Genomic DNA, 22,884 nt, shown 5'->3' on the forward strand with positions numbered 1-22,884 from the left:
AGTTACCTGAAAACACCTGTTCTCTATAATTTAAGTATACCTCTTCCCAGAGTTGTAAACAAATTTATTTATGCTGTTAACCTGAAAACAGTTCATAGAGAAGAAAGGTACTATCAGTTTCAGTAAAACTTATTGCTTAGAAAAATTCCAAATCTAGCTAAGCGAAATTAGTCAGAGAAAGACAAAATATCATATGACTTCACTCATATGAGGACTTTAAGAGACAAAACAGATGAACATACGGGAAGGGAAACAAAAATAATATAAAAACAGGAAGGGGGACAAAACATAAGAGACTCTTAAATATGGAGAACAAACAGAGGGTTCCTGGAGGAGGGTGTGGGAGGGGGGATGGGCTAAATGGGGAAGGGGCATTAAGGAATCTACTCCTGAAATCATTGTTGCACTATATGCTAACTAATTTGGATGTAAGTTTAAAAAAATAAAATTAAAAAAAAAAAGAAAAATTCCAAATCCATGGTGTAAGTTGTAAATAAACTAACCCTCCCAAGCTTATTTCTAAAAAGCACTGGCACACGTATGACAAAAAGTCTCAACAAAACGGGTATAGAGGAAACATACTTCAATATGATAAAGGTCATTTATGACAAACCCACAGCTAACATCATATCATACTTGAGGGTGAAAAGCTGAAAGCTTTTCCTCTGTGATCAGAACAAGACAAAGATACCCATTCTCTCCACTTTTATTCAACACAGAACTGGAAGCCCTAGCCACAGGAGGTAAGAAAAAGAAATAAAAGACATCCAAATTGCTAAGAAAGAAATAAACTGTCACTACTTGCAGATGACATGATACTATTACAGAAAAGACCCTAAAGACTCCACCAAAAAACTATTAAAATAAATGAATTCAGTAAAGTTGCAGGATACAAAATTAACATACAGAAATCTGTTGCATTTCTATTCACTAACAAGGAACTATGACAAAGAGAAATTAAGAAAACAAGCTCAGGAAGCCTGGGCGGCTCAGTCAGGCATCTGACTCTTGATTTTGGCTCAGTTCATGATCTGAGCCTGCTTGGCATTCTCTCTCTCCCTTTCTCTCTGCCCCTTTCCCACTCATGCTCACACTCTCTAATATTTTTTTTTTAATTTCATTTACTATTGCATCAAAACTCATAAAACACCTAGAAATAAAATTAACCAAGGAGGTAAAAGAGCTGTACTCTGAACACTGTAAGACCTGATAAAAGAAATTGAAGATGACACAAATAAATAGAAAAGTATACCATGCTCACAGAATGGAAGAATATTGTTTAAAATGTCTACATACCCAAAGCAACCTACAGATTCAATGCAATCCCTATCAAAATATCAAGAACATTTTTCACAAAACTAAATTAATCCTAAAATGTGTACAGAACCAAAAAACAAACAAACAAACAAAAAAACCACCATCACCAAATAGCCAAAGCAATCTTGAGAAAGCACAAAGCAGCTGGAGGTATGCTCCCAGATTTCAAACTATACTGCAAAGCTATAGTAATCAAAACAGTATGACACTGGTACAAAAAGACACAGATCAATGGAGACTAGAGAGCCCAGAAATGAATCCACACATACATGGTCGATTACTCTATAACAAAGGAAGCAAGAATATACAATGGGGAAAAGATAGTCTCTTTGATAAATCATGTTGAAAAAACTGGACAACTATAGGCGAAAATATGAAACTGGACCACTTTCTTATACCATACAGAACAAAAAACTCAAATGGATTAAAGACCTAAATGTAAAAGCTGAAACCATAAAACTCCTAAAAGAAAACAAAGGCACAGTAAACTCTCAGACATGAGTCTCAGCATGTATTTTTGGATCTATCTCCTCAGGCAAAGGCAAAAAGAAAAAAAAAAAAAAAAACACAAAAATAAACAATCAGGACTACATTCAACTAAAACAACGTTTTCATAGTAAAGGAAACCATCAACAAAATGAAAAGGCAACCTACTGAATGGGAGGTAATATTTGCAAATGATATAACTAATAAGAAGTTAACATCCAAAAATATATGAAGACCTCATAAACTCACCACCAAAAAGACAAATTATCTGATTTAAAAATGCAGAGGACCTGGGGGCGCCTGGGTGGCTCAGTCTGTTAAGCATCCGACTTCGGCTCAGGTCACGATCTCGCGGTCCGTGAGTTCGGGCCCCGCATCGGGCTCTGTGCTGACTGCTCAGAGCCTGGAGCCTGTTTCAGATTCTGTGTCTCCCTCTCTCTCTGACCCTCCCCCGTTCATGGTCTATCTCTCTCTGTCTCAAAAATAAATAAACGTTAAAAAAAAAAAATTAAAAAAAAAATGCAGAGGACCTGGATAGACATTTTTCCAAAAGACAAACAGATGGCCAACTAACACATGAAAAGATGCTCAACATTATTAATCATCACAGAAATGTAAATCAAAACCACAGTGAGATACTCCCTCACACCTGTCAGAATGGCCAGTATCAAAAAGACAAGAAGTGGGGTGCATAAGTGGCACAGTCAGTTAAGCATCTGACTCTTGATTTCAGCTCAGGCCATGATCTCACAGTTCATAAAATCGAGCCCCGCATCAGGCTCTGCACCAACAGCAGAAGCCTGCTTAGAATTCTCTCTGCCCCTCCCTTCCTCTCCCTCTCTCTCTCTCAAGTGCATCAACTTTAAATAAATAAATACTTTAAAAATTTAAAAAAAAAAAAAAAGACAAGTAACAAGTGTTGTTGAGGTTGTGGAGAAGAGGGAATCCTTGTGCATAGTTGGTGGGAATGTAAAGTGGTACAGCCACTATGGAAAACAGTATGGAGGTTCCTCAAAAAAATTAAAACTAGGAATTCCATACAATCCAACAATTCCACTTGTGGGTATCTATCCAAAGAAAATAAAACACTATTTCGAAAAGATATATGCACCCATATGTTCACTACAGCATTATTTACAATAGCCAAGATATGGAAGCAACCTAAGTGTTCACTGATAGATGCAGGTATTAATAAAGATGTTGTGCATATATTTACAATGGAATATTACTTAGCCACAAATGGAAAAGTGAAAACTTTCCATCTGTGACAACATGGGTGGTCCCAGAGAGTATTCTGCTAAATGAAATAAATGGTACAGGAAAAGACAAATACAGTACATTTTCACTTATAAGTGGAACCTAAAGAACAAAACAAGTGAACCAACAAAACAAAGCAGAAACAGACTCATAAATACAGAGAACAAGGTGGTGGGGGGATGGGGTAGAGGATAGGCAAAAAAGTGAAGGGGATTAAGAGGTATAAATTTCCAGTTATGAGACAAGTAAGTCATGGCACAGTAAAGGGTCATATACAGAACAGTCAATAATAGTGTAATAAGTTTGTATGACAAATGGTAACTAGACTTATCGTGGTGATCATTTCATGTTTATGTCAACTCACTATGTTATATACCTGAAACTAATATGTCAACTATACTTCCATAAAAAATTGAAATTTAAAAGTTATAAAAAAAAAAAAATACAGGGGTGTCTGGCTGGCTCAATTGGTAAAGCATGCAATTCTTGACTCTTACTGGGCCTAGAGCTTACATTAAAAAAAACAAAAAACAAAAAAACAAAAAAACAGGCCTACAGAAAAGTGCCACCAGACATCTGGAATTTGTGATTCAGATCCTGGGTTTGAATCAGTCATTATAAAGGTAAAACCACGGGTGCGCCTGGGTGGCTCAGTTGGTTAAGCATCTGACTTCGGCTCAGGTCGTGGTCTTATGGTTCATGGCTTCAAGCCCCGCATCAGACTATGGCGGTAACAGCACAGAGCCTGCTTGGAATCCTCTGTCTCCCTCTCTCTCTGCCCCTGCCCAGCTGTGCATGCACATGCTCTAAATAAATAATTTTTTTTTTTTTTTTTAAGAGGTAAAACTACCTTGGGGCACCTGGCTGGCTCAGTCAGTTAAACATCCAACTCTTGATTTTAGCTCAGGTCATAATTTCATGGATTGTGGGATTGAGCCTCCCATGGGGCTCTATGCTGACAGCTTGGAGCCTGCTTGGGATATTCTCTCTCTCTCTCTCTCTCTCTCTCTCTCTCTGCCTCTCCCCTGCACCTACACTCTCTCTCACACACACACAAAATAAATAAACTTAAAAAAAAATTTTTTTAAAAGGTAAAACCACCTTAAAAATAAATCAATAAATGAAAAATTTTAAATTAAATTAAATAAATAAAAGTACTCGCATCAGTGAAAAAAATTCCCATTATTTCTGTATCTGTACATATGAAACTTATGCCCTTTTAAAAATCTTTAGGTACCCAGGGGCGCCTGGGTGGCTCAGTCGGTTGAGCCTCCAGCTTGGGCTCAAGTCATGATCTCACAGTTTGTGAGTTCGAGCCCCATGTCAGGCTCCATGATGACAGCTCAGACCCTGGAGCCAGCTTCAGATTCTGTGTCTCCCTCTCTCTCTGCCCCTCCCCGGCTCACACGCGTGGGTGCACGCTCTCTCTCTCTCAAAATTAAACATTAAAAGAAATGTTTAATAAATCTTTAGGTACCCAAAAGGAATGAAAGCATACATCCAAACAAAAACTTGTATACAAAAACTTGTCCATCAATCAACAAATGGATAAATAAAATGTGGTGTGTATCCCTATATAATGCATTATTATTAAGCAATAAAAAGAAATGAGGTCCTCATACATGCTAAAACATGGAAGGACCTTTAAAACATGATGCTAGGGGGGCGCCTGGGTGACTCAGTCAGTTAAGCGTCCGACTTCAGCTCAGGTCACGATCTCACAGTCCGTGAGTTCGAGCCCCGCATCGGGCCCTGGGCTGATGGCTTGGAACCTGGAGCCTGCTTCCGATTCTGTGTCTCCCTCTCTCTGCCCCTCCCCCGTTCATGCTCTGTCTTTCTCTGTCTCAAAAATAAATAAACGTTAAAAAAAAAAAATTTTTAAAAACATGATGCTAGGGGCACCTGGGTGGCTCAGTTGATTAAGCGGCTGACTTCAGCTCAGGGTACGATCTCACAGTTTGTGAGAGCCCATACTGGGCTCTGTGCCGACACCTCAGAGCAGCATAGAGCCTGCTTTGGATTCTGTGTCTCCCTCTCTCTCTGCCCCTCCCCCGCTTGCACTGCCGCTCTCTCTCACTCTCAAAAATAAACATTAGAAAAAAATGTTAATAATAAATAATAAATCAATCATGATGGTAAGTGAAAGAAGCCAGTCACAAAGGACTACACATTGTAGGACTCCATTTATATGAACTGTTCAGAACCAACAAATCCACAGACACAGAAAGTAGACTGGCGGCTGCCAAGGACTGGAAGTGAAAGTTACTGGATATAGTTTTTTGGGGTGCTGAAAATGTTCTAAAACTGTGATAATGGCTGGACAACTCTGTGAATACATTAAAAACCAATGAACTGTGCACTGTAAATGGATGAATTATGTATCAATAAAGCAGTTATAAAAAAAAATCTTTAGGGCCCTCAATTTCCACAAACCTAAGAATTTTCCTGATGAGATTCATAAAAACACTAAGAAGGGTACTTTAACCATAAAAGAGCACTTACTGAGGGCATGAAATAGACCAAGTCCTCTGAACCCACAGTTCTCCAAAAAGATGCCATGGAAGAAAAGCTCCTCTGCACTAGGTCCAGTAACTCTTCAACTGCGGACTTTATCACCAATGCCAGGTACACCCTTCAGGCCCAAGGTCTTTAGTCCAATTTCCAAACAGTAAACTCACCCAATCTAATGCCAATCACTGGCCATCACTTCTCAAAACAGTAACAGGCAGGGCGCAAACTGCCAGAGCAGTCCACTGAGCCAAAGCCACACTCTCACTACGGCTCCTTACCATATTCCAAAGATGAAGAAACTGAATGTAAAAGACAAAGCAAACAGGGCCAGAAATTCCTCAACCAAAAAACAAAAACGTTACTTACCCTATCCCCAGCACTAACTACGCTCTTGGAAGTGTATTGATTGGCAGGCCTATGTTCCTCTATGAACGTTAAGCCATTCCCTAGAACGGAGAGATTCTAAGCAAGTGCCAGAACTTTTTTTTAAGTATTTTTTCCACAGTACCCAAAAGCATAACTCTGTAATCAGGCTCAGCCTATAGAAAGTATTCAGTAAATGCCGTTGCCTCAGAGAAAATGGACACACACACAAAAGATGTGTCACTCTTGTGCAGCAACAGAAAAATGCACTGAAAACCAGCATCACCGCATTACTTTACAAAACACTTCAAACACATCTGAAACTGAAATCTCTTCCTGAATAACTGCTGTGGTTTTCTCTTACGAAGAGTCTCATAATTTGCCACATTTCCCTCTTTTCTTTGGCCACAAGGACACCCAGAGCAAATTCTGTAACTCACCAGTCTGGCACATATTTAGAAATTCTAAAATTACCCCCTTCATTTTGCTGACATACCCTTAGTTTCCCCACGGTTACATCTCATTACCACCTATCTTATGTATTTTTTTCCCCCAATTCCACTCCAAACATCTTCCGAAACAAAACAAAGTAAAGATGTGTCACCAACTTCTGCAAGTTGCCATCTAGGGGGCACATACAATCAAGTACCACACACAGAATTAGTAAAGAGCAACTGACTGAATGCTGTTTTGTTTTGTTTCACACTGGAACCCAATTCTTAAAAATGGAAAATAGTTCTAGTCAAAGAAAGGGATCCTTTGACTGAGTACATAACACGTTGAGTCTTTGTGAACTCCAAATATAATGAAAAAGGCTTCAAGATATGAAAGCACAGATTACTCAGCTTTAGGGGATGCCATTCAATGGCAATGGCCCAAATGCTGAAACATCTAAGCAATCTACCCAAAAAGACAAGAGGCTCATAATCTAGCACAATCATTTGGCAGGGACACTAGAAAAAGATCTCCAGGGAACGAGGAGATTCTCAGTATGAGGAATACTTGACATCCCTCCTAGTTTAACACAATATTGTTAATTACAAATGTAAGGATTAACTAACAGACACTGGAGACTATGGACAGACATATCAAAGGTAAGTGTCAAGATACCAATAGAAGATGACAACACCAAGTGAAAGAAAACAGAGATACAGAGTCAAAGAGAAGGCTCACCCATTGAATTCTGCCAGGCTATCTAGAATTATCTCCCACCAACCGTCAATCTATGGTGGATACTGATATATCCTAGTGCCGGGGCGCCTGGATGGCTCAGTCGGTTGAGCGGCTGACTTCGGCTCGGGTCATGATCTCGCGGTCCGTGAGTTCGAGCCCCGCGTCGGGCTCTGTGCTGACAGCTCAGAGCCTGGAGCCTGTTTCAGATTTTGTGTCTCCCTCTCTCTGACCCTCCCCCGTTCATGCTCTGTCTCCCTCTGTCTCAAAAATAAACGTTAAAAAAAATTTTTTTTTAAATATTTAAAAAAAAAACATCCTAGTGCCAAAAGACTACTAGCAAAACTGAAAAAGATCTGTTGAGTTGTCCTCTAAATTTCTTAAAATCTTTTAAGTTTATTTATTTTTGTGAGAGAGAGAGAGAGGGAGGGAGGGAGGGAGAATGGACAGGGGAGGGGCACAGAGAGACAGAGACACAGAATCTGAAGCAGGCTCCAGGCTCTGAGCTGTCAGCACAGAGCCCGACACGGGGCTTGAACTCATGAACTATGAGGTCATGACCTGAGCCGAAGTAGGAGGCTTAACTGACTGAGCCACCCAGGTGCCCCATCCTCTCAATTTCTTTTCACCCAAAGTAGAGCTCCCCACCTGTTCCTTAAAATCCAGTTCAGAGGCCACACAGTTCAACTGGTCAACCCTAAATTTTTTTTGCTATTTCATCACCCACTTTATCTCACAGCAGTTTACAGAGAAAACAGATTTCACAATAAGAGAATAAAACAATCACAAGTCAAAGACTTGACCTTGGGCTTTACATGATGAAACTTTTAATACTATTCAAAATAAAAGTTCTTCGGTTATAAAAATCACTGTTAAAGAACACAAATTTTTTGTAGGCAACGTTTTTTAAAAATATTATTTACTCACATAGAAAAATGTGCTTTCTAGTATTTTATAATACCTTGATCCACATCCATTGTCTTGCTTGCTGTGGTTAAGTTTAACAGGCCAAAAAACAAAATTCATGAGATTTCTTAACCTCATTCTCCTCCAACGACCTCAATTTGACCCATAAATGGGGGAGAAAGGGGTCTGAAGTTTCTAACTATGCCAAATATAGTAATTTTAATACTTAAAATAAGTGACAATATGTTTGTATTCTTAAGGTAGAAAGACAAATACAAAAAGACCAACCATAAAGAGTTTGCACACTACAACTTTTTAAAATAAACACACAAATCTAAACACATTCCTCACCTCAAAATTATTTTTATGGTGTCTAAGTTTCACCTAATTTTAAATATTTATTCAAAGATTTAATTTAAACATTTTAATTTTTAAATTTAAATTATTTTATTTTAAGCAAATTTTAAAATATTTAAAATTCAATTACTTTACATTTTAAATAAAGTTTTCAAGATTTTTAAAGTAGTGCATAGGGGCACCTGGATGGCTCAGTCAGTTAAGCGTCCGACTTCAGCTCAGGTCATGATCTCGCAGTTGGTGAATTCGAGCCCCACATCAGGCTCTGTGCTGACAGCTCAGTGCCTGGAGCCTCTTCACATTCTGTGTCTGTCTGTGTGTCTCTCTCTCTCTCTCTCTCTGCCTCTCCCCCACTCACACTGTCTCTCTCAAAAATAAATAAACATTAAAAAATTTTTTTTAAGTAGTGCATATTACCTCAACACATGTTCTCAAGCTGTTGTTTAAGCCTTTAAAGAGCCTCATGCTGATTATGTTAAGGTTTATACTTAGAAAATAAAACTTGCATATTAAAAAAAAGGCACATACATATTTAGGCACAGCTTAACAGAGCTCATCATTAAAAGAAGGGAAAACTCAGACACTATGAGAATTTCTACATCAGGCAAGAAAATCCTAACTCAAAAGGAAAGAGAAAGGTTTTTTTTAAGTGAAAAAACCTGATTGTTCATAAATGCAAGTAATAATGAGAGAAATGGCCGTAAAGTACCTGGCACAATAGTTTCCTTCCCTCCAACACTATTGACTGGCATCATAGCCTGTGATATTCTTTTACTTCGCCAACTCACTTTGATAAAAGCATTCTGCCAATCTGATCTTAAATGTTGTTCCATTTTGCCAAAAGGCCTTTAAAAAAAAAAGGCTAATGAAACAGGCCCACCAAACAGTAATAATAGCCCAGGGTTGTGGCAGAATGTGCTGGCAAGTCATTCTGTCTCAATATAGGTAAGTTTCCCACAATTACTACTTAGAATACACATGTAATAAAAACAAATCTGAAAAAAAAAATAGACTTTAGCATTACCGTTCCTGTGGAAAAAAAGGACTCTTGCAATTCTAGGAGAAATGTCAACATTATTTGTACTCTTCTCCTTATGATCAAGTTTATCATCTCTAAAATTCAAGCAAAATCATGGCTTTTAATTCTCTGACCTCAGAATGTGCTACTTTGTTGCAATCACTTTGTTTGGTTTGGTCTAGTTTTTAAGGCTGGAACTCTTCCCGGGGGGAGAGGCAGAAATATAGACTGAGCATGGGAACTGGAATAACAAAGACCTGATTTCAAAATCGGAGTTTACCTGGTAACTAAGTTTCAGTTTCTCATCTCTCAGAAAGAATACTACCTCCCCCATGGGACTGTCCTGAGGAGTAACTACAGGAAATAATATATGATCCAGGGCCTATAATGTAAATGCTCAGTAAATGTTTCTATCACCATCAGTGGTTCCCACCTGACAGATCAAACACCTTTTTATTTCCTCCAATCAGTAACACTGGCTGATGACGGCAGTGATTCTCCACATAAAGATAAGCCCCTCCGCTCTTCAATTACCCTGCACTCTGCCTCACCTGTTACCCGGTGTTTCCCAGCAGGATAGCTGCACTCTCAGATCTACGGTTTTACCCGAGTACAAATCTGAAGAACTTCTCGTCCTCATAACCATCAACACAAAAATTACAGACACCGCCAGGCAAAGCAGCATGAAAAACACAACAGTCTTTGCCCTGGCATAGTTCAGACCAACAGATGAGATCAACACCAAAACTAGTAAATTACAATACACTATGATGACTGCAGAAGAGGTAATCTGTGTGCGGCCCACAGCCACAACACAGCAACTACCCGGAGTTTCTCCAATGCTGTTCACTCTATCATGCGTCTGGCCCAACAGAATTGTGTTGTGACGAGTGCCAATTCCAAGCTGGTTCACTGGTTTAGGTCCCCAGGGTATGGAACAGGTTTTGCCGTTCAATGTTAACTCTAGTTTGCTAAACGACCTGGATAAAACTGCTCAATCAGATATGATTCCTTATGATAAGGCCTAGCATAAGACACAGCCCAGACTAAGCCTTCAATAAACACTTGCTGACTTGCACAGCACAGCCAGATTTTTAGATCTTAGAGTTTTGCCAAAAACTAACCCAGAGTTTGATTTTCCCAACCACACAAGACAGGCAAGCACCTTGATTCTCCTTTAAGCTTTTACCCAATGGACTATCATTAGGAAAGCCAACATAAGAGCTACAATAGAGATTTTTAAAACCAACGTTTATGATTTCTAAACAGTGTTTAGCCAAATAAAGCAAAGATTACAATCCTTTCACTTTTGCCCCCTACACAGACACCATCCAAACCAAACACCCCCTACTTTGGTCTCCCCACATGTACAGCTGCCTACATCTCAAACTCAACAGGTGTATTACCAAATTTAATTATCTTGTCCCCAAACCAGATACTGTCTCTATTCCTTTTCCTCTATTACTTCATTTTCCCACAGACCTAAGATTTCTAATTCAGTCACCAAACTCTGTATTTCTCAGTCTCATACATTCTTGACCGTTGCTCACACCAGGGCTGTGAGAGTAGCTGTCCAGTTAGTCTCAACCCTTACCCACTCCCATCTCTCACTGCCAACTCAATCTTCCCAAACACCAATCCATACATACACACTCAAAAACCCTGCAGCCTACCGAACTAAATCTTAGCATTGGCATTCAAAGCCCTTCTCTTTGTGACGATGTCTTTTTTCTCCAATTTTATTTTAAAATTTATTTATTTATTTATTTATTTATTTTGAGAGAAAGAACGAGCAGGGGAGGAGTAGAAAGAGAGGAGGGCAGAGGATCCGAGGCAGGCTCTACGCCGACAGCAGAGAGCCCGATACGGGGCTCGAACCCATGAACCACGAGATCATGACCTGAGCCAAAGACAGACGCTTAACCAACTGAGCCACCCAGGCTCCCCACTCCTATTTTATTTTAAAGCCAAAGAATAAAGGACTCACGCAATCAGTAAATTTCCTCTGAAGCTTTATTATACGCCAAATTCTAGGGAATAGGATAGTGAGATGAGTAAAATCTGATTCCCACCCACAAGACTCCAAACAAATAGCAAATACACTGCCTTAAAGACAAAAAGTGTCCCAAGTGCACAAGAAGCTCCCACGTGTCTGACTTCTTAGTGTCCCTCACTTACACATAGTATGTGCTTTTGAAGCAGCACTGATATATACGACAGTTCCAATAAACCAGAGACGTATCATCAACATGCTCGATAAATCTCGTAAAGAAGAAGATAAACCCCACCTCTTCATTTCTAGTATGATAAAGAACCATGGCACATGGGCTGCCTTTTTTGAAGGGTCAGGCAAAGCACAATGAGAATTCAGATTTGCAAGTGTGCTTGTGCCTGATTTACTTCTAAGGCAGAACAGAAGCAGCAGGGACCTAGCGAAAGGCTGAAAGTTCCTTCTGCTAGTCAGTACTCAAGACACTGGCAATATAAAATGAACCTCTGCAAATTCAACCTATATCCTATTTCAAAGAATAGCCTGATTAAAACATTCTAAGCCTTTCGTCACTATCAGGAAGTTAGGAAACCTAGATCAAGCTGAACTCTCTTCTCAGCAAAATAACGCTGTGATTCCAGCTGTGGTTTTGGATTACTAAAAGTAAGCATGTTAAAATTCACCAAATGAAGCCAAGCACTTACAACAAGAGGAGAAAGATGGCTGAAACCTAAAAGCCACAACCACTCCTCTGACACAAAACATTAAATATACCAGTTCCATTTCAAATAAATTTCACTTGAGCAGCTAATTTGTTATCAACTTCCTACTTTCAACTGTAACATCTTAAAAACAAAAGTCACCCACGCCCAACAGAAAAGGCTTTGAAAATATGGACACATCCTTTAACAGGCCAAATACGCCTGGGTCATTCAGTCGGTTAAACGCCTGACTCCTAATTTCTGCTCAGGTCATAATCTCACAGTTCATGGGTTCGAGACCCAGCTCTGAGCTGACAGTGCGAAGGCTACTTGGGATTCTCTCTCCCCCCTTCTCTCTCTCTCTCCCTGGCTTGTGTGCTCTCTCTCTCAAAAGAAATAAATGAACTTAAAAAGAAAAAAGAATATATGTCAAAGGAGAAAAAATATTATTTGTTTAAAAAGTGTACCTGAGGGGCACCTAGGTGGCTCAGTCAGTTAAGCATCTGACTTAGGCTCAGGCTCACGGTCCGTGCGTTCAAGCCCCGTACAAGACTCTGTGCTGCCAGCTCAGAGCCTGGACCCCGCTTCGGATTCTGTGTCTCCCTCTCTCTCTGCCCCTCCCCCACTCGTGCACACGCACGCGCACTCTCTCTCTCAAAAATAAACATTAAAAAAAGAACTTAAAAAAAAGTGTACTCGAAAATGTAACGTGTACATCAAAACAATCTGAAGTCTTTTCTTAAATGAACTGGTTGTTACCTCTTCAGCACCAGAATGATAAATGATCCAGTGACAACATCACAACATTCATCCCTTAAAACAAGTGACTGTTAAGTTGGGACCAAATGAAATTAGCAGTTAGGCTTTTAAAGACATTCACTGAAAGCAGATATCCTGAGTGGACAGAGATTATAAAAGAGTTTCAAAGCTGAAATAGTGAACTTTTTTTTACCTGATGTTCTGCATGAATGTTATCCCCAGTAGGCCATCGATGTTTGCTATTATTATAGCCGCCTCCACCACTTCCTCCTCCCCCAAGCTGCTCACCATGCTGCCTCTGAAAGAAGTAGTCCACCATAGCGTCGTCTTGGGAACGGCCTGCAACTCCTATGGATCCTGGGACAGGGCTGGAGTGTGTCCCAGCTGCAAGAGCCTGATTTGCAGCTGGTTGTGGCTGCGCCTGCGACCCTGTTCCAGATGTCAAAACAACAGGCATGTTGGGATTAGCTGGTTCTTGAGGGTGATGTTTCAGGTGGGGGCTGAAAGAGTCCTGCCAAAGCACTGCTTTTCTCTTCAAGACACATGCAACGCTCATTCCACCAACACCTAAGGACAAAGAGGTTACAAGCGTTTAAAATTTGCATTTTTTAAAACATAAGTTGATGTACATAATTTAATATATTTGCTTTGATAAAACAAAAATAGGAGCCCCATGTCTTTTGCGATACCACATCCACAACCAATTTCTACCAAGCAGCTAAATGTTTTAGAACATATACACACAATTTTGCCAAACTGAAACCTCTGTTTATAAGTTGCTGAATATGTGCACATGTGGAAATAAGTGTAAGTTGGTTGGTGGCAGGCAATCTGACAAGGTATTGAGATCAGAGTTCAATACGGCAACTTCAGGGAAGCCCTACGTTGCTACCAAACATAACAATATAGAATTGGACTCCAATCGATGGCTCCTCTACCCACCTTCTTTACACCATAAGCCAACTGTGACAGATACTTCTTCAATGAACAAGAGCTCTACAAAATATCATTTTACAAACGGAGCAGACAAAAGCCAATAAACCAAACAAAAATCCAAACCTAGTATATAATTAGCAATGACTCAGACTGCCTAAAATTTGAAAAGACCCTTTAAAATGTTTAATATACTCATAGGATGCTCCTTGAAGAAACAGTAAGAACCCCCTGACCAAGCACAGCAACAGGATGTTCTTAGCCTGAACCATTTTAGCTGCTGTTGAATGGTGCGGGGGGGGGGGGGGGGGGGGGGGGGGGGATCAAAATTTTTTACCAATAATTTACAGTTGTAATCACATCACTATTCCCTTAAAAATAGGATGAGACCAAACCAAATTCAAACACTTTACTAGTATAGAACATCTCACTGTAAAAAAACAGATACTTCAATAATAACTGACAAACACAATGCAGAGAGTATATCAGCCCTATTTTACAAATGAAAACACTAAGGGACAGAAAAGTTATGGGATGTGCCCAAGGCCACTCAGCTAGTGAGTTGCAGAGGAGGGACTCAAACCTAAATCTGTTTTGGGGGCACCTGGCTGGCTCAGTCTGTGGAGCATGCAACTCTTGATCTCGGGGTTGTGGGTTCGAGCAGTGGATGTGGAAATAATTTAAAAAATAAAATCTATAGGGGCTCCTGGGTGGCTCAGTCGGTTGAGCATCCAACTTCAGCCCAGGTCATGATCTCGCTCTCAGTGGGTTTGAGCCCCACATCCGGCTCTGAGCGGACAGCTTAGGAGCCTGGACCCTGCTTCAGATTCTGTGTCTCCCTCTCTCTCTGCCCTTCCCCCGCCCTGTCTCTCTGTCTCCCAAAAATAAACATTAAAAAAAATTTTTTTTAATAAAACAAAATTAAATCTATAAATAAATAAATAATTGTTTTGTGCTCAAGCTTACTTTTGTCAGCCCCTTACAGATACCGTATCTCTCACTTGCAACAACTCCTCCCTGGAAGGAACAAAGAATCTCTGAAATGTTACTATGAAACATTACTATTTAGGTTCTTAAAACCAAAAGCTACATTTGTACACAAGAGAGAACATCTGTCAAACTGTGGGTGCTTAAAAAATTGCCACAAAGTAATCAGTAACCTATTAGACTACCCCTGCCTATAGTCACTGGAGTCTAATTTCAAGACTATCAATTTAATAGTCCCACTGCTGCACATGCCTTCTCTCGACCAAGCTCAACTGTAACGTCTCAAAAACAGGTTTACAAGATTTATGAAAAATCTATTCAGTTATTTCTTTATAGAATTAAACCTCCTGATAAAGCATGTGCTTCTCACAATTCATGTTTTGAAGCCAGAGACACAACGGAATTTGTAATTTGTTCAAAGCTTAACTTGGAAATGCCTAGTTTCAGTTAACAATTCTAATCCATCAGAACTTTACCAGGGTAGTGGGGAGTCTAGCTTTCTAGACTACAGTTTGTGCTTTCTTGAATAGAATCGTGTTCATGCTTAAGTACCAAAACCAGAAAATCATAGCTGTGTTTACCATAGGCTATTGCAAAGTGACAACCAGGCTAATACCTCCCCATTTGATTTTCAAATGAATTAACTGCACTTTTTTTTATAGACGTATTACTGACACAGAGCACTGTATTAGTTTCCAGGTGTACAACATAATAATTGGATATTTACATATATTTCAAAACGATCACCACAATAGGTCTGGTTACCATTCATCAACCAAGTCACTGCCATGTTAGTTTTCTTCTACAAGGGACTATCAATCTAATAGTCTATTCTAGGGTAAGCCAGGAGTCCCAAAACTCAAGTTTTACCACTAAATTAGCAACCTCTCGGAGCCTGTTTCCTCACCTAGAAATTGGAAGAAATCCTTTCTCTAAGACTCACAAATGTGTTTTGTTTGTTTGTTGTTTTTTTAATCAGAATAAAATTATAGAAAAGTTTTTGGTAAATTTAAAGTCACCATGCTGAGACCCCAGGAATTCGTTGCCACCAGTGAGGCAATGAAGCTCCAGTCTCTAAGAGGATTCCTAAAATAGCAAACGCAATCTTTAACTGAAATAAAAGATTTGCCACAATACATCTCTAACAAGGAATTTCCATATGAAAAAGGGTTACCTCTGAAACACAACTAAGTTCTAACAAGGGGTTGGGGAGGGGGAGGAGTTCCTCCAAAACAGTTCAAACAAAACAATTGGCTTTTGTAAAGCTATCTGTATGCCCTAAGACTTCCTGCTTTACCTAATGAGGCAAGGCAGTTTCTCAAACAAGAGAAAACCTGGCAGAAGGGACAGTTTGAAAGTGAGCAAATACCTAAGCAATTAACATGTGTCTTGGGCAGTTGTGTAATATCTTGGCAACTACAGCACAAAAATTAAGAAATCAGTCACTTAAATATTATAAAACATTTAAACTGCTGATGCCTTTTAGAGTTATAGCACATTATAAAAATACACAACTAGAAGTGATGATTCTATACTCTTCCAAAGTTTTCAAACTGTTCACACCGAGGTGTCTTAATATCCCTAATAGATTTTATTTCAAGCAAAGGAATACGCTTTGATCTCTCAAAAGCTCACCTTTTCTTTAAAAAAAAAAAAAAAAAAAAAAAAAAAAAACTAAAATGCTTAGTAGTATAAAAGGTGGTTTTTGGTTTTTGGTTTTTTTTTGTTTTTTTTTTTTTTGCCACACTGAAAACAAAAAATTCTGTGATCATAAATTTACTTTAAAGCAGTTCATTTCAAACCCAAACTAAACTTCAAACCCAACTTCAAAAAGATGTGGCCTTGGACAAAATGCATTCAATTGTGGCTAAGGCAAAATACTAATTCAAAGTTCAAAATCCAGTGAGTACTTCCCCAAGGTCCAAATAAACAATCAACAGCCCCAGCGAGTGTTTTAGGAAGTTAAAATTAGCAACGAGTCAAAATGTTTATTTTGTTTACTAAAAGTGCACCGGGAGCCACATATCTCGGGAGGAGGCTTGTTGTGGTGGGTTTTTGTGTTTTCATAAAACACACAAAACGCGAAAGCTACAGGTCTATTGTTTCAGAAGCGGCTGACTTTAAAACACAACCCCGAAAAACCCTCTCTCCACTCTCATCCTTAATCCCACGAAGAGCAGGAAGTGAACGGACTGGATTATCGACAACTAAAAACAGTGTTCTCTCAATTAGACAATGAATAACAATTCTTCAAGCTATGGGGAGGCTAAAACCTTCCCTAATACCGGGTGTGTGTGTGTGTGTGTGTGTGTGTGTGTGTGTGTGTGTGTGTACGCGCGCGCCGGGGGGGGGGGGGATTGGGGGGGTGCTACAGTGGGGGGAAAAAGTTCCAGGAGCTTATTCCTCACTTGACGTGGGAGTGGTACGACAAGGGTAACAAACGAGGTCTGTTTACCAAGAACGTTTGTGAGCGCTAAAACTATCTGGTAGTGCGTATCTGTTTTCCTACTACCGAGGGGTGAGCCCCTCTTTGAGTTAAGACAGACACTCACCAACACTGGGAGGCTCAAAGAGGAAGAACCCACCAAAACCCAAGCTCTCACGGAGACAAAAGGCCACAAGCACCCAGGAGACTAAAAAGCGATCTGAAACTTCCTGATCGCCACTTCTCCACATTTAAGGCTCGCAAAGTTCCCCCATGGTGGGTCTCGCCTGTAGACAAGGGGCCAAGGCTGCTTCTAAAGCGATTTATTGTTCCTCCTGCTTCGACGCTGCCACGGAAGCTCAAGAAGTCGAAGAAATCCAGGGTGGCCCAGAATTACACTTCATGGCCACACAGAAGACTCGCGGCTTCGCAAACCCATCAAAAAAAGCAACCCGAATGGCAACATCAATCTTCGGAGGCTCCAACAGGGCCCAGCAGAAAGCTACAGGCATGTCTGTGCCCACGGCCCGGGCCTAAACCCCCGGCATTTTCCTCGCTTCGACCCCGCTCCCCACCCCCTCCCTCCTTTGATAACAATAGGGGCCTTGCTGCTGACTCCAAAACATGTACGAGGAACAGCGAGTGAGAAGCCTCAGCCAGGGCCCCGGGCGGCTTTTCCAAAGCCCTTCTCACCCCTACAGCCGCTCTCAAACACCAATACAAAGGGACAGCCTGCTCGCTGGGGGTCCGGAGCAGCGTTTGGGGCCGGCGGGGTGCGGATACTCACGGGCGGAGCGGTAGGATGAAGATGGATTTCAGCCCCCCGATCTTCTCTCTCCGGCGCTCTCGCTCCCCCTTACCTTTCACTCCGACAACATGGCGGCCCACTGGGGACGGGGCTGGCGCGGTGCATCCTGGGATAGGCTCTGGCCCCGGCTCCGGCGGTGGCAGCGGCATGTGCGGAGAAGGCAGGCGGCTCTGGAACAGGTTGCCCGGTTGCCATGCCAACCCAGGGCCTGTGTGAACTTGGGAAACTCGCAGGCGACACAACCGCTGCGCGCGCGAGTGCCCGCCCGCCAGACGAGCGCGCGCCGCGCACTCGCGCGCGCCGTGGCGGGAAGAAGGCGGGGTCCCGCGCCGGCAGAGGAGCGGCCGCGGTGCTCGCGACGCCCGGCCACGCGCGGCCCGGAGCTGGGCGCCGGCGGCCGGACCGGGGCGCCCCGCCCGCCCCCGCGCGCTCCCAGCTTCACCGCCAGGTTGCACCGGCCTGCGGGGGTGAAGGGACGCTGACCCGGCTCTGGCTAGACCGGTGCCGGCCTCGAACCCCTTTGCTGTAGCTTCCTGGCTCTGTGGCCTTATTTAATCTTCCTGCCTCCATCGCCCCATTTGGAGAATAGAGAGGAAAACGAGAACAGCTACTCAACAGAATGGCCGTGAAAATTAAGTAAAACGATGTGGCTTATTATTCCTTTTAAAGATAGCCAGTGCTATCTTTAGTACAGGCCCCGGGACTTGTAAACGGGACCCATGCATAGTTTGCGGGGTCCAGGGCAACGTGAACGCGCCGGGCCCCTTGTTCAAAACTGTTAAGGAATTGCAAGACCACGGTAGCAAACAGGAAACCAAAACCGAAGACACAAAGTCAACCCTGTTCGTAAGCACTCATACTATCTTTTGATCAAAGTGACTTTTCCGATCAGTAGCGTTTGGTAAGATACTGTTATTCTATCTCCAACTAAGCCCAAGATAGATTGAAAACGTAGGCAAACCACACGATACTACAAAAGACCAGAAGGGGATACCGGGGAAAGCTTTATAATTGGAGGAGGGAAAACGTTTCTAATGGGTCAAAATCAATAAATTACTTTAAAAAGTGAAAGATATTTAAACATCTGTCAGGAAGGGATGCCACCAACAAAGGAGAACAAGTTGAGAAAATAGCTTTAAAATATTGCAATATGCATGGTAGACAGATGGTTAATCTTCATGATAAATACAGACCGTCTCTAATCAATTAAAAAAAAACCCGTAATCCAAAGTAAACAGACATCAAGTCATTAGTGGCCAATAAACACATAAAGATAACTAACTAGCCTGGGGGCCCTGGGTGGCTCAGTTGGTTAGGCTACTGATCCTTGATCTCAGCTCAGCTGATCCTTGATCTCACAGTTCCTGAGTCCCAGCCGCACAGTGGGCTCTTGCTGATGGCCCCGAGCCTGTCTGGGATTCTCTCTCCTTCTCTCTGCCCCTCACCTGCTTGTGCTCTCTCTTTCTCTCCCTCAAAATAAATAAATAAACTTAAGGGAAGAAAAATACCTAGCCGGGGGCAGAGGGGTAGCGGAGTAGGGGAATGGAGACGCACAGCCAGTGGGTATGGGTTTCTTTCCGGGTGTTGAAAAAGTTTTAGTTAGATTGTAATGATGGCTGCACAACTCTGAAATACTGTGTACCAAAACCCACTGAACTATATACTTTAAATGGGTGAAGTTGATGGTACGTGAAATATATCTCAATACAGCTGTAAACAAAATGGGAAAATTAATAAAAGAAACAACTTCGAAATATAATATTTTCACATATTAAATACACTGGCAAAAAAAATGATCAGTGATTATAGACACTCTGTTTTGTCGAGTTTTGTGAGAAAATCAGCACTCGTGTTGTTTAACTCGTTTGAGTATAGATTACTTTTACTTCACAGGGGCACCTGGCTGGCTCGGTCTGTGGGGCATGCGGCTCTTGATCTTGGCGTTGTGGGTTCGAGCCCCATGTTGGATGTAGTGATTACTTACAAGATGAAATCTTTACAAAAAGTTATTTTTATTTTAAAAGTAAAAAAGTGACATTTTCATTTCCGAAAAAGAAGACAAACTTGAAAGTTAGAGGTCCTGAGCTCTGCCACTTACTGGCTGTGTGGCCTCGGGCAAGTCCCTGAGTCTCAGCCCCCTCATCTACAAAATAAGGATGTCAATACTCTTCTCACAGGGGGGCTTACAACAGTTTAATGAACTAACATATGCAAAGCGCCAGAGACGGAATTAACACTCAATAAATGTGGCCGTTTCATTGTAGCTGTAGTCTTGTACTCATTTTTGAATCCCCTGTGGTCATTGCTCACTAAATATTTGTTAAATGAATGAATCCAACAGCCATTTGGAGTATCGACTCTCAAGTTCAACAACCCTAAAAGTAATATGCTGTGTTCAGAGAGCCAGCTCTTAAGCCAGACAAGAAATTACTTACTTAACCTCTCTGAGCCTCCATTTTCTCCCGTGAAACATGAGGTTAATATAAGAGCACTAAATGAAATAAAGCAGATAACACATTTAGGCCCATGGGGCGGAGACGCGGAGTGCTGAGGAGCCAATAATTGAAAAGTATGGAAGAGGAGGAAACATAGCAGACATGAGAAAATTACAGTTTCCAGAAACGTATCAGGCTCTGCGTGCCGTGATTTCATCCTAAGACCCACAACTAACTCCTTAGTTTTAAGCTTTAGCTTGTGTTACTCAGTCATAAAGATTCTAATATCAGTATAGGCACCATGTGGAACTATGCCACACCCAGGCCCCTACCCAGTCAAACGCTGCAATCTCAACAGAATACCAGTTACCCATCCCTGGTTTCCCTTCATTGCTCTTAAAGGACCTGCGGCCCCTGTCCAGCCCCAAAACAACCCTGTCAGAGCATCGTCTTCCAAAAAAACTCATGAGACAATGCTTACCTGGGTGCCATGTACTGTGTTAAGACTTTTATATTCACTATTTCATTTCAAACTCCCAAATACCAAAAATAAAAAAAAACAAAACAAAACAAAACCCAAATACCTATGACATGGACAACATAATTATTCCCATTTTAAAAATGAGGAAACTGAGGCTCCGGGTGGTTAAGGAACCAGATTAGCGTTTCTCCAAACGTGTTATTATCTAGGGCTATTTCCTGAGAGTTGTCTGGTCGGCACTGTAACCTAATCAGAGAAAGACAGAGATCTCAAGATAGAAACTTTAGTGAAGGCCATTCAAGTAAGACTTGGTTCAAGAATTTCAATGTTTATTTATTTATTTTTTTTTTAATTTTTTTTTTCAACGTTTTTAATTTATTTTTGGGACAGAGAGAGACAGAGCATGAACGGGGGAGGGGCAGAGAGAGAGGGAGACACAGAATCGGAAACAGGCTGCAGGCTCCGAGCCATCAGCCCAGAGCCTGATGCGGGGCTCGAACTCACGGACCGCGAGATCGTGACCTGGCTGAAGTCGGACGCTTAACCGACTGCGCCACCCAGGCGCCCCTTCAATGTTTATTTTTGAGAGAGAGAGAGAGAGAGAGAGAGAGAGAGAGAAAGTGGAGGAGGGGCGGAGAGAGAGGGAGACATAGAGTCTGAACCAGGCTCCATGCTGTCAGCTCAAGGCCAGACGTGGGGCTCAAGCCCATGAACCCGTGAGACAATGACCTGAACCAAAGATGGACGCTCAACTTTCTGAGCCAGCCAGGCGCCCCCGTTGGTTCAAGGATTTCAAACAGTTGCCTCTTCCTTCGTAAGGTAGTGGTTCTCAAAGTATGGTCTGAGGCTAACTGGTGAGTCAGCCAACCTGGCCGTGCTGACAGCTAACAAATTCCAGAATGGACAAATGCTATTCAATTCCACAGGCCTTTATTCTCACTTACAGCCAACTGCTTTTGGCTAGCAAAGGTTGCTATAATACAGAATTTGCACATTGAATATAAAGTATTCTTGAGCAAAGTTGGAACTCTCCCAATTTTCTGGAAACATAATTTGTCACCAGTGTTGGTTTGAGTTGCTTTTTAAACTGTGTTACACTTGTGTTTTTGTATATTTGTGGAATCTCCCTTCGGAGGCACTTCCCCTCATTGTTTGGGTGCTTGGGTAATCGTTACACTGTTAACATTTCCATTGTCATTTTGTTTCTTAGCAAATCTCTGTTATCGCAGTACTTTTTCCATAAGAAGGTAAGAGGGAGGGTTGGTTTGGGCTTCCAGTATTGGTGACTACGTAATTCTGACCAACTCTGCCACCGAGGAAAACTAACAAAACTAGAAAAATCTAAAAATCTTTAAATCATTGGAAAGTTAACATTAGTGAAGAACTACTGAGCCGGGATCTGGGAAGAGAGAAATTAAGGAATGTAAGGCCCACATTTAGGACTACTTTTCCAGGTGGGGCACTTCCTGAGAGGCAGCTAAGAGACTGAGTGGTGCTTTTAGCGGCCTTGGGGAGTTAGGGGAGCAGAGACTGGAGCCCAGAAACCCCCCAGAGAGAGAGAGAGAGAACCCAATAAACAACTCTCACTTTGGATTGGGATCCCAAAGGACTCCAATTTAAAAGCAAAAGTGAATAGGGGCGCCTGGGTGGCTCAGTGAGTTGAGCGTCCAACTTCAGCTCAGGTCGTGATCTCACAGCTCATGAGTTTGAGCCCCGCATCAGGCTCTGTGCTGACAGCTCGGAGCCTGGAGCCTGCTTTGGATTCTGTGTCTCCCTCTCTCTCTGCCCCTAACCCACTTGCATTCTGTCTCTGTCTCTCTCAAAAACAAAAATAAGCATTAAAAATTTTTTAAATAAAACATTAAAAAAGTTTTTAATGAAATAAACACTTAAAAATAATAAAATAAAATAAAAGCAAACGTGAATATAATAGACAAGCTCTCACAGAGATCAAAACTCCGTTTCAAACCGTCTCAAATC

General features: G+C 41.5%; 1 protein-coding gene across 14 annotated transcripts in view; it reads right to left on the reverse strand.

The window, feature by feature from the left end:
- PUM1 (pumilio RNA binding family member 1) overlaps positions 1–18,127 on the reverse strand; it is a 132,996-nt gene extending 114,869 nt beyond the window's left edge. For 6 of the 14 annotated variants that reach the window (XM_042996224.1, XM_042996226.1, XM_042996223.1 and 3 more), the window contains exons 1-2: positions 17,968–18,102; positions 13,029–13,402 (exon numbers count right to left, since the gene is read on the reverse strand). In XM_042996224.1, coding sequence (XP_042852158.1) covers positions 13,029–13,391 — 363 coding nt within the window. In that variant the 5' untranslated portion in view covers positions 13,392–13,402; positions 17,968–18,102. Of the gene's footprint in view, positions 1–13,028; positions 13,403–17,967 lie in introns of those variants that run through there. The other 8 variants (XM_042996232.1, XM_042996231.1, XM_042996228.1 and 5 more) reach the window with 4 other exon arrangements.
- Between the last annotated feature and the right edge of the window lie 4,757 nt (positions 18,128–22,884).

Source organism: Panthera tigris, chromosome C1, assembly GCF_018350195.1.
Source record: "Panthera tigris isolate Pti1 chromosome C1, P.tigris_Pti1_mat1.1, whole genome shotgun sequence".
Taxonomy (NCBI): Eukaryota; Metazoa; Chordata; class Mammalia; order Carnivora; family Felidae; genus Panthera; species Panthera tigris.